At 45.3% G+C, this 12,466-nt stretch overlaps 1 protein-coding gene across 1 annotated transcript; it reads right to left on the bottom strand.

Annotated features, from left to right (window-relative positions):
* Window positions 1–5,424: 5,424 nt before the first annotated feature.
* On the bottom strand, window positions 5,425–5,807 carry LOC129023257 (small ribosomal subunit protein eS1-like). The gene has a single exon (XM_054469857.2). It carries the CDS (start codon window positions 5,805–5,807, stop codon window positions 5,448–5,450), a length of 360 nt encoding a protein of 119 aa, XP_054325832.2. The 3' UTR covers window positions 5,425–5,447.
* Between the last annotated feature and the right edge of the window lie 6,659 nt (window positions 5,808–12,466).

Genomic DNA, 12,466 nt, shown 5'->3' on the forward strand with positions numbered 1-12,466 from the left:
TCTCCCCGTAAGTTGGAGGAATTGAATAATATTGTCTACAGACACCACACTTGAATCTTATCCCTACTACTACAAATAGGGATGCTATTTTCTTGTCCTGTGTCCTGGATGAATAGAGTATCTTGTGCCCTTCCAAAAGCCACTCTATGGCCACCTCCTCTCTGTCCTAGGTTCCTGGAGGCTAACTGTGTAGCCCCCATCCATGAGCGTCCTCTCTCTGGCTTTTAGTTGGGTATACCCTACAGGCAGCCCTGGCAGGAAATAAAAAGGTGGGAGAAGAGTGAGGTCATTTCTCCTGGCTTTCTCTTTGTGGAGTCACCACAAGCTGACTGTGTCCCTTATGAGAATAATCCAGCCCTCTCTAAACAATATGGGTCTCTCCAGGTTCTGGTAGCCACTCTCCAGGTTCTGGTAGCTTCCTTTGTCCATTCAGGCCCAAAGGGATGACATCTCCCCTGTTCCTAGTCTCCCCCTGTTACTAGTCTGTTATTAGTCTGGGGTACCATATCCTCCTTGGAGTTTTCTTCAACCCTGTTTACTCCCTTTACTAAACCTTCTTCAGGCTGGGTGTGGTGGTTCACACCTATAATCCCAACACTTTGGGAGGACAGGCAGGAGGATCACTTGAGGCTAGGAGTTCCAAGACCAGCCTGGGCAACATAGCAAGACTCCATCTCTACAAAATATTTTAAAAATTAGCCAGGTATGATAGCGCACACCTGTGGTCCCAGCTACTCAGGAGGCTGAGGCTGAAGAATCACTTGAGCCCAGGAGTTGAAGGCTGCAGTGGGTCATAATTGCACAACTGCATTCCAGCCTGGGTGGCAGAGCAAGACCTGATCTCTAAAAATAAATAAATAAATAAATAACTAGCAAGCCCTCTTCAAAGGACCCAACGTGGGAGCATATCATTTCCCCACTGCTGGATACCTGAGCGATACTAATAGTTTAGGTAGATGCAAACCTCACCCGCCTCTCCTCTCTCCTACTATTGCTATTACCGTAGCTACATGAAGTAACAAGATCCAAGCCTTGTTAAGGAGAGGAGAGCAAAAACTATGTCATGCCACTTAGAATGAAACCCAAGTTCCTTACCATGGCTTAAAAGGTCTGAGCTGGCTCTCCAAATTCCTCTGCCTCCACACTCCCTCTCGTCTGTCCCAGCCACAACAGGCCTTTTGCCATGCTTGAAGCCAAGCTTATTCACACATATAAGCCTTTGTACTTGCAGTTTCTTCCTTCCCTCTGCTTGCTACTGGGTCCTGGGTGAGGGAATATCTTAGGTTGTCAAGTTTAATCCTTCCTCCTGCAAACTCCCTGAGCTGCCTCTTTTTTTGTTGTTTTGTTTTTTTTGGGTTTTGGCATCATTGTGTTCCAGGAGCTGCAAACTCAAGTGTCTTTGGAACATGACAGGTAACAGAAACAAGAGAAGGGGCCAAGACTAATAAAAATCATTCAGCCCTCTTGGTCTGGCTTTTGTTTTTCCCCTTTTGACAGAGACGTGGGAGCAGAGAAATATTTCCTTACTATAAACACTCACACACACACACACACACACACACTCATATACGTACTCATACACAGTGCAAAGAGGATTAGAATGGCAAGTGACAATTGTCACTGGAGCTGGAGAGCAAGAGGGACTGGGTGAGCACTGCAGCAAACCACACACCAGCCAATTTGCTGTTTTGCAGAAATCTGACCCAGGGTGACCAGATATTGCTGTTTTCCAAGAGAAACTGAAAATCTAGATTTTTTTATGGTTTCTCCTAGTTTTTAAATGTTGGCAATTTTTAAAACCCTGTGCAGGCCACATTAAGCATATCTTTGTGCTGGATTTAACGCAGAGGCTGCTGGTATACAATCACTGCTGTATGTTCAGTGGGCTTAGCATAGTATATGCTCAATAATTATATGTTGAATAAATGAATAGCTTTCCCAGTTGACTTCTCAGCATTTAGAAGTAGCTGACAGGTAGTTCACCTCCCCTCTGTTGGGAACATTTTGTAAAAGTAGATTCAGAACAGGAAGAAGCTTCTCCATTATAGCTGGAAGCTTTAAGGTATAGCTGCTCCTGGACTCAGATGCAACCCATCAGAAATTTCTTGAAGATTAGATTTCTGTATCACTCAGACTGGGGCTGGTGTATGAATCAGTAAGTAATGACATGGCCATGTCTGTTTTTTATAGCCAGCATCCGTTCTGATGGACAGATTGTTAAGTAATTTTAATATCACCCCCAACTGGGTGCAGAAATGGAAACCTCTTACTGGTCATAGTCTTTTACCACCAAGAAAGGCTCATGGAGGTGGGAAATGACACGTGTTGTCAAAACAAGATCTAGTTCACTTAGGTGTTGAATTCTATTCCAGGTTTTATAGAGGGCTGATTCTCTCAAATCTCTTATTGGAACCTGGCCACGCTTCTCATTTCTATTTTTCCATCTAGGAGACATACAGGCTCTCACACCTAGTTTCCATGCCCAGCCAAAGCTATTGCAAAGCTCCTAGACAACATGGAATGACTGGAGACATCCGGATAAAGGTCACACGTTGGAACAAGTGCAGGGTGACCCAGTGGAAAGCAGTGGTGGAAACAGGTGATGACTTTGGGAAGAGATTCTAACTAATTCACTTTCCCCAGTGTATAAAAGCAAGCTTTTCCCCAGGCTTCACAAACAGCAGGCTCCTGTCTAGCTCTACCTACTTGTACCGTAAGCAGGAAGTTCATCGTCTGTTCAAATGCTAAATAGATGTTAGCAGCACTTTATTGGATCAGCTCAAGGTGATTTCGATTTGCTCTGGGAACAGATTCATCATCTTATAACATGTGTGTGGCTCTGCTTTCTGGACAGATAGAATTACTCATGTGTGTGTGTCAACCAACCAAATTAAATCATCCAATGTGATAAACCCATTTGGAGGGCTATTCCCTTTAATTTATTCTAGGGAAATAATATTCTAGGCAAACTTATTCCCTAGAATTTGTGACTCAGGTTTAACTTCATATTTCCCAGAGCAAAGCTTCCCAACTTTTATTTGGGGCAGTACAAAGTTATTTTAGTCCTAGGATCCTTCATAATAGCTGCCAAATACAGAGGCCAATATATAAAGCTGAGAAAGGTCAAGCAGATCAGAGGGAAGAACTGGGAAACCTGGGCATTTCCTCTGCCCGTCTCTTGTTGCCGATGTGCGTGGACTACCAGGAACCTCTAGAAACACACTTGAAACAGCTGCACTTGCAAATCTCCAAATAGCTCAAGCTGTGTTGGAAACTCACAACTCAAACTTTCAAAAACAAAGGGTTAATTTTACCGTGTCAAATTGCCTTCTTATAATTTTTAATCGCATAATATTTCCAACATTCCTAAAGAAAAATAGAACAAATATTTATGTACCCATCACTCAACTTTATCAAATCTTAACATTTTGTTTTGGTTATTTTTAAAGGAGTAAAATATTACAAATATTGTTGAAGCCCCTTTATGCGGTCCTCCCAAATCTCATTCTCCTTTCCCCCTTCCTTCCTCCTCAGAAATAACCACTACACTGAACTCGTATTGATCATCCCCATGAAAGATTTTTCCTATAAATACATATTAATATATACATTTTCCCCTAGTGAGAATATGTATATATGCAGTGGCTCATGCCTATAATCCCAACACTTTTGGACGCAGAGACAGGAGGATGGCTGGAGCCTAGGAGCTTAAGGCCAGCCTGAGCAACATAGCAAAATCCCATCTCTACAAATGATCAAAAAATTAGCCAGGCATGGTAGCATGTGCCTATAGTTCCAGCTACTCAGGAAGCTCAGGTGAGCCCAGAAGGTTGAGGCCTCTATGAGCCAAGATCATGCCACTGCACTCCAGCCTAGGCAACAGAGCAAGACCCTATCACACACATACAAAAAATAATAATGTTGCAAACATCAATCTGCAATTTGCTCTTCTAGCTCAACATTGTGTTTTGGAGATTTGTCCATCTTGATGCATTTAGCTCTGGCCCATGCACTTTAACTACTACATCATATTGTGTTGTATGAATTTTTTCTTTTTTTTTTGAGATGGAGTTTCACTCTTGTTGCCCAGACTAGAGTGCAATGACATGATCTCGGCTCACCGCAACCTCCGCCTCCAGGTTCAAGCAATTCTCCTGCCCCAGCCTCCTGAGTAGTTGGGATTACAGGCATACGCCACCATGCCCAGCCAATTTTGTATTTTTAGTAGAGATGGGGTTTCTCCATGTTGGTCAGGCTGGTCTCGAACTCCTGACCTCAGATGATCCGCCCACCTCAGCCTCCCAAAGTGCTGGGATTACAAGTGTGAGCCACCATGCCCGGCCTGTTGTATGAATTTGTGTGTGCATTTTCCATTTTATGAATGCTGCCTCAAATTTTTCACAAAATGTTGCAACGAACATTCTTGTGCATGTATCTACTCTGAAAACTTCTCTAGGACCCAGTGCAACACACACACACACACACACACAAACACAAAGTAAAACAAAGTTTCACAAAACAATTGTCTTACTACACTTTCAGAAGCTTTCTCATAATGTATATCATAGTTCTTTTTATCAGGTTGACATTTCCCTTCCATTCCTAGTTTGCTGAGAGTTGTTCATCATGAATGGGTGTTGAATTTTTTCAAATACTTCTTTTTTCACAAATAGGATTTTTTATTTCCCACTTATTATAAGTCCGAACTTTAAACAGATTCTTGGACTGGTGGTTCATATCCATCAGCTTGTTCATCTTTAGCACCTATCTTGTCCCCAGTGGCTTTTCCAGAACTACTTCCTTCACCATGAAGCTCCATGAGTTTTCCCAATTCATACTTGGGTTTCTTCAGCATTTTTACCTTTTTTTTTTTTTTTGAGACAGAGTCTTGCTCTGTCACCAAGCTGCAGTGCAGTGGCATGATCTTGGCTCACTGTAACCTCTGCCTCCCGGGTTCAAGCGATTCTCCTGCCTCACCCTCTCGAATAGCTGGGACTACAGGTGTGCGCCACCATGCCCGGCTAATTTTTGTATTTTTAGTAGAGACAGGGTTTCACCATGTTGGCCAGGATAGTCTCGATCTCTTGACCTCATGATCCACCTGCCTCAGCCTGCCAAAGTGCTGAGATTACAGGCGTGAGCCACTGCGCCCAGCCAGCATTTTTACTTTTCTAATGAAAACATCATGGAGAGGATAAATAGATTGGCAAGCCTTTTCTATGTCTTTTCCAATGCTGTCTGGAGTCAATTTACTGACCACTTCTTTCAAGTCATTTGTCTGCACCTCTCAGGTCATGATTTCCATATCTTCTTCCAGATTTGGTGGACCTGTTGCTGCTAAAGATAAGAAGTCTTCCATATTTGATTGTTGCATTTTTTAGTAAAACCAACACAGAACAGACAAAGCAAGTAACCATTGGTAGTCTTGACATCAACATGAGCTTCGATCACTGTCTGCCATTTTTGACCATGGAACACATTTTGTCACGGGTAAGATCCATGCCATGGAAGTTAGTCAGGCAGCTTTTGCCCTGAACATCTTCAGTAATCAGCTTGAATTTTCTAAATGCAACTTCATCATTCTGCAAATCAGCAAAACTCACTTCAAACACATGACCCTTGAGGCCATCAGAGGCAATTTTGGTTCCTTGGGTCCTGGTGACTAGCATCTTTCCTATATTTCTTACATTGAACATAGCAGGTGCTTTCACATTGTACAAATCTTCCTTAGAAAATGGATCAACCACTTTCTTCTTGGCTCCCTTTTTGCCACCTTTCATAAGGCGCTTGTTCTTGCCAACTGCCATGGTGCTGCTCAGAAAGCCAAAAGGGGATTATAGGGGTTTTTAAAAGAAATTCTATCAATAAGGTAAACTACGATGATTAATTTTCAAATGTTGAACCAACCTTGCATTCCTGAGATAAGCCCCATTTGGCCATAGGATGTTGCAATGAGTGCCAAGCTGCGAATATGAGAGCAGAGTTCTCCACAAGACTGCCCTCACTTCAGATACCAGCAGCACGTCTAGGGGTCCCTAGGGCCATCCTCATTTCATACTAGCTGGCGACAAGTTTGAGCATCCCAAAAGACTTCCTCAGATTTGATAATTCAGAAAAATGAGTCACAGAACTCAGGAAAGCAATATACTTACAATTATAGTTTTATTACAGCAAAGCATAGAAACTGGAACTAGCCAAAAGAAGACACACAAAGTCTGAGAGGGTTTGAAACATAAAGGACACATTGATCTCTGGGCATCAAAGTGTGGCAATACTCTAAAAGTATGGCCAACCAGGAAAGCTTACCCAAGCTTCAGTGTCCAGAGTTTTTATTGTGGCTTCATTATGTAGACATGATTGATTGAATCACCAGCTATATCATTGAACTCAATCTCCAGTCCCCCTCCCTTCCATGGAGATGATACCATTTAGCTCAAAGTCTCAATCCTCTAATCACATGATTGGTCTTTCTGGTGTGGCCAACCCTCATCCTGAGTTATCACATTAGCACAAACTATTGAGTGGGGCCTGAGGGGTCTACCACAAATGCACAAACAAAGACACACTTATTATTCAAGAAATTATAAAGGTTTAGGGGTTAAGAACTGGGGACAAAAACAAGCTAAATTCTTCATTATACACACATGTTATGTTTTCTAATATTGCTTGACTTGATTAGTTATTATTTTGTTAATGATGCATGTGTCTGTACTCATGAAGAATATTAACCTGTAGCATGGTAGGTTTTGACAGATACCTTTTATCCAATTTTTTAAAGTTTTCTTTTTTTCTGAGATGGAGTTTTGCTTTTGTTGCCCAGGCTGGAGTGCAATGGCATGATCTGGGCTCACTGCAGCCTCTGCATCCCAGGTTCAAACAATTCTCCTGCCTCAGCCTCCCGAGTAGCTGGGATTACAGGCGCCTCTCACCATGCCCAATTAAATTTTTGTTGTTGTATTTTTAGTAGAGATAGGGTTTCACCATGTTGGCCAGGCTGGTCTCAAACTCCTGGCCTCAGGTGATCCACCCACCTCGGGCTCCCAAAGTGCTATGGTGTGCACCACCACACCTGTAGTGTGAGCTACCATGCCTGGCCTAAAGTTTTCTTATATTCCCAGTTTTCTAGGAGTTTTAATCATAAATGGATGTTTGACTTCTGTCAAATGCTTTTTCTGCATCTGTTGAGATCATGGTGTCATTCTTCTCCTTTACTTTGTTAATCGAATGAATTCTATTAAAATACTTTCTGATGTTGAACAATTCTACACTCTTGAAAGATAATATTTAATGTGAATAAAATTTTTCTTTTATTTAAAATTTTTTTTGAGACAAGCTCTCACTATGTTGCCCAGGGTGGTCTTGAAATCCTGGTCTCAAATAATCCTCCCACCTCAGCCTCCCAAGTAGCTGAGGTTACAGGTGTGAGCCACCATGCCCGGCTTTAAAAACCATTTTAATATCACAAATAACATACTAATACTTATTTTTTAAAAGTTAAACTTACTTTTTAAAAGTTAAAAGTTAAGCTATTTCCAAATATTTGCAAGTGCAAAGCATATTCCTGAAAAGATGAATAAGAAATTTGTTATAATGGCTGTCTTAACTAAAGAAAACCAAGTGGTTGAGGGATAGGAGAGTGACACGGTCCCAGTAACTTTCTGCATGTTGTTCCAGAGTATTTAAACACCTTTGAAAATATTAAATTAAAACATCACAGAAAATGCTGGAGTTTTCCTTGCCTACTGCTCCCAATTCCTTGTTCCTTCTTGGTCCCCCCTGAAGTTACAACTCTTATGAATTTGGTATGCTTCCTCTGAGGGATATTATTTGCACTTACAAACATGTAATTATTTTGCATTTTATATAGGAGAACATACTAGTGTGTTCTTCTAGTGCTTTCCCTGCTTTTATATAAATACATGTGTATACCCACATGTGTACAGGTGCGTGTTATGTAGATAAAATCATACCACAATCATAATTCTGCTTTTTTTTATTTTCGCCCTATTATTTGTCTAGGAGTTTTACCACGTTGCTATATATACATCTAGCTCCTGCTTTTAATAGCTTAACAGTATTATGTAATATGAAAAAACAACTATTCTTTCATCTATCCCAGAATCCCTCTAGGTTAGATATAGCATAGTGAAATTGTTGGTTTCAGTGTATACACATTTGTTGTTGTTTTAAGGAATACTACCAAATTGCTCTCTAAAGTGATCATAGCAGTTTCTTTAATGCACCAAGCAAGCACATCTCCCTCCCTCCCTCCCTCCTTCACTCCCTCCCTCCCTCCCTTCCTTCCTTCTCCTCCTTCCCTCTCTCCCTCCCTCCCTCTCTCTTCCTTTCCTTCTTTCCTCCTCCCTTCCTTCCTTTCTTTCTCTCTCTCTTCTTTCTTTCCTTCCTTCCTTCTTTCTTTCTTCCTTCCTTTCCCTCCCTCCCTCCCTCCCTCTCTCTCTCTCTTTCTTTCTTTTTCTTTTTTCAGAGAGTTTTGCTCTGTTACCCAGGCTGGAATGCAGTAGTGCAATCTCAGCTCACTGCAACCTCTGCCTCCTGGGTTTGAGCAATTCTCCTGCCTCAGCCTCCAGAGTAGCTGGGACTACAGGCGGGCACCACCACACCTGTAGTTAATTAACACAAAAATTAATACAAAAATTTTTGTACTTTTAGTAGAGACAGGGTTTCAACATGTTGATCAGGATGGTCTAGGACTTCTGACCTCAGGTGATCCACTGGCCTCGGCCTCCAAAAGTGCTGGGGTTACAGGTGTGAGCCACCCCGGCTGGCCGCAAGCGCATTTTCCACTGACTTGCTGCAACCTTGATTGAGCAAGGCATGTTTTCTCTCTGGGCTTCCATCTGTAGGAGGAGAGAGTTGAGTGGACCCCGTGAGTGTATGAGATGGTGTAATGACAGGTTGTGTAGTCTCAGAGTGGGTAGGATGACTGCGCTAAAGAAGGCAGCAAGAGCAGGAGGATGCAGGTGGCAGCCAAGCTGAAGGCAGGCAATTCAGATGCCCTTGGTCCTCCTCTCCGCCTGTCCATGAGCACAGTGACAATTTATCTGGAGCTCTCACCCAAAATTCCCCTCTGAAAGGCATGGATATCCTTTTCTGCAGAATTCACCTACTAGGGTCTCCCAGGGGTTGACAGAAGCCCGGGTCATTTCCATTTATTGAGACTCCCAGCTAATTAAAAAGATGAAGAAATGGTAAGCAGGGCTAACAAAATTGCATGTATAGTAATATTGCCATTGAACAAATAAATACTAACAAATGCAGAGCAGTGGTCTACAGATATCATACAATTGCACTGGTCAAGGACAATTATAGGATTAACAGACAATATTAATTCATAACACAGTACAGATAAGATGGTGCAGGAATGGAACACACATTTACAATATAAAAATATCTTTTTTTTTTCAAACCTGCCAGGATAATGCTGTGATAGAACATATGAGTGCCTTTGGAGAATTCTAAGTTTAAGCAACTTTCTGAATGTGAGATGAGTCAAACACCCCCCACCCCATTTTCTCCACCCTACCCAGGCTCAACCACTCTTAGGCTGACAGTGAAGAGAGACATCCCATTTAATGTTTCTAAATCTGATGCCTGTGTTGATTATCCACACTTTGAGCAAATCTGTGCATATTATGGTTTCCCAATATATGTGTTTTGGTTTATTTTAGTAGAATAAAAGAGAAAAAACGTTCTTCCTCTTTTGGAGTTGAGAAAAGGGGAGAAATGACAGAGATGAAGTAGAGTCTAAGACATGGAAGAGGTGTATTCTGGGACATGGGAGAGGTGTATTCTGGGACATGGAAGAAGTGGGTTCTGGGACATGACAAACTGGGTTCTGGAACAGGGAGGAGGTGGATTCAAGGCTATCACAGTAGAGGCAGATTCTTAGGTCAGGGACCAGGTGGATTTTGGGACAGAGATGAGAGGTGGGTTCTGGGACATGGTGGAGGTGGGCTCTGGGACAGGGAGGAGGTACATTTTGGAACAGGGTGAAGGTGGCTTCTGGAACAGGGAGGAGGTGGGTACTGGGACAGGGTGGAGGTGGGTCTTGGAACAGGGAGAAGGTGAGTTCTGGAACAGGATGGAGGTGAGTTCTGGAACAGGGAGGGGGTGGGTCCTGGAATAGGGAGGAGGTGGGTTCTGGCACAGGGTGGAGGTGGGTCCTGGGACAGGGAGGAGGTGGGTCTTGGAACAGGGAAGAGGTGGGTCCTGGGACAGGGAGGAGGTGGGTTCTGGGACAGGGAGGAGCTGAGTTCTGGGACAGAAAGAAGGTAGGTTCTGGAAGAGGGAGGAGGTGGGTTCTGGAAGAGGGAGGAGGTGGGTTCTGGGACAGGGTGGAGGTGGGTTCTGGAACAGGGAGGAGGTGAGTTCTGGAACAGGGAGGAGGTGAGTTCTGGAACAGGGAGGAGGTGAGTTCTGGAACAGGGTGGAGGTGAGTTCTGGAACAGGGAGGAGGTGAGTTCTGGAACAGGGTGGAGGTGAGTTCTGGGACAGGGAGGAGGTGGGTTCTGGAACAGAAAGAAGGTAGGTTCTGGAAGAAGGAGGAGGTGGGTTCTAGGATAGGGAGGAGGTGGGTTCTGGAACAGGAAGGAGGTAAGTTCTGGAACGGGGGAAGGTGGCTTCTGGATCAGGGTGAAGGTGGCTTCAGGAACAGGAAGGAGGTGGGTTCCCGAACAGGGTGGAGGTGAGCCTTGGGACAGGGAGGAGGTGGGTTCTGGAACAGGGAGGAGGTGGGTTCCTGAACAGGGTGGAGGTGAGTCCTGGTACAGAAAGAAGGTAGGTTCTGGAAGAGGGAGGAGGTGGGTTCTGGAAGAGAGAGGAGGTGGGTTCTGTAACAGGAAGGAGGTGAGTTCTGGCACAGGGTGGAGGTGGGTCCTGGGACAGGGAGTAGGTGGGTTCTGGAACAGGAAGGAGGTGGGTTCTGGGACAGGGTGGAGGTGGGTCCTGGGACAGGGTGGAGGTGCGTCCTGGTACAGAAAGAAGGTAGGTTCTGGAAGAGGGAGGAGGTGGGTTCTGGAAGAGGGAGGAGGTGGGTTCTGGAACAGGAAGGAGGTGAGTTCCGGAACAGGGGGAAGGTGGCTTCTGGATCAGGGTGAAGGTGGCTTCAGGAACAGGAAGGAAGTGGGTTCCTGAACAGGGTGGAGGTGAGCCTTGGGACAGGGAGGAGGTGGGTCCTGGGACAGGGTGGAGGTGGGTCCTGGTACAGAAAGAAGGTAGGTTCTGGAAGAGGGAGGTGGGTTCTGGAAGAGGGAGGAGGTGGGTTCTGTAACAGGAAGGAGGTGGGTTCTGGAAGAGAGAGGAGGTGGGTTCTGTAACAGGAAGGAGGTGGGTTCTGGTACAGGGTGAAGGTGGGTCCTGGGACAGGGAGTAGGTGGGTTCTGGAACAGGAAGGAGGTGGGAACAGGGTGAAGGTGGCTTCTGGAATAGGGAGGAGGTGGGTTCTGGGACAGGGTGGAGGTGGGTTCTGGGACAGGGAGGAGGTGGGTCCTGGGACAGGGAGGAGGTGGGTCCTGGGACGGGGTGGAGGTGGGCCTTGGGACAGAAAGAAGGTAGGTTCTGGAAGAGGGAGGAGGTGGGTTCTGTAACAGGCAGGAGGTGAGTTCTGGCACAGGGTGGAGGTGGGTCCTGGGACAGGGAGGAGGCGGGTCCTGGAACAGGAAGGAGGTATGTTCTGGAACAGGGTGAAGGTGGCTTCTGGAATAGGGATGAGAAATGGATTCTGGGACAGACATGAGGTGGCTTCTGGGCCATGTCAGAGATAAATTCTGGGAGACAAGAGAGGTGGGTCTGGGACAGAGACAGATGGATTGTGGGCGGGCCATCCTACTCTATGCTCCCAGAACCCACCCATGCAGTTTCCCTGGTGCCCCTAACACATCCCGTAGCCACTGTTAGCCTGTCTCCCCCAGGTCTTAGCTCAAACGTCAGCTCCTCCAAGCAGCCTCTTTGGGGCCTCCATTCGCAGCTCATCAGTCCCCTGGTCAGACAACCGTCCTGCCTGTGCTTCCCCTCCTAAACCCTACCCGGGGGTGAGGGTCCCCTCCCGCTAGACGGTGGCTCACTGAGGGCAGGGCGGGCCTGAGCGCTCACCGCGCACGCTCAGCGCAGCAGGCAGGCACGGGGACCCAGGCTGGCCCATCATTACTGTACTGAGCGAATGAGTTTTCCATGAGACTAAGAATCCGGTTCGATTTGCGGTTTCATTCCAAGTGCCTGAGGGCCTCAGAAGTCCGTGTTGAGTCCATCAATAAAGGAAAGAAGGCGTTAGGGCGAGAGGAAGTGAGGTGGGGGGGAAGTGAAAGAGAATGAAAAGGAGGAAATGGAGACGAGGGCGACTCAGAGAGGAACAGAGAGACAGAGGGAGGGAGAACAGAGAAAGACACAGAGCGAAAAACGAAAGAGCGAAGGAAGCGACGCGAGCCTTTCTTAATGAATGACTGCACGC

Source organism: Pongo pygmaeus, chromosome 23 (genome assembly GCF_028885625.2).
Source record: "Pongo pygmaeus isolate AG05252 chromosome 23, NHGRI_mPonPyg2-v2.0_pri, whole genome shotgun sequence".
Classification (NCBI taxonomy): domain Eukaryota; kingdom Metazoa; phylum Chordata; class Mammalia; order Primates; family Hominidae; genus Pongo; species Pongo pygmaeus.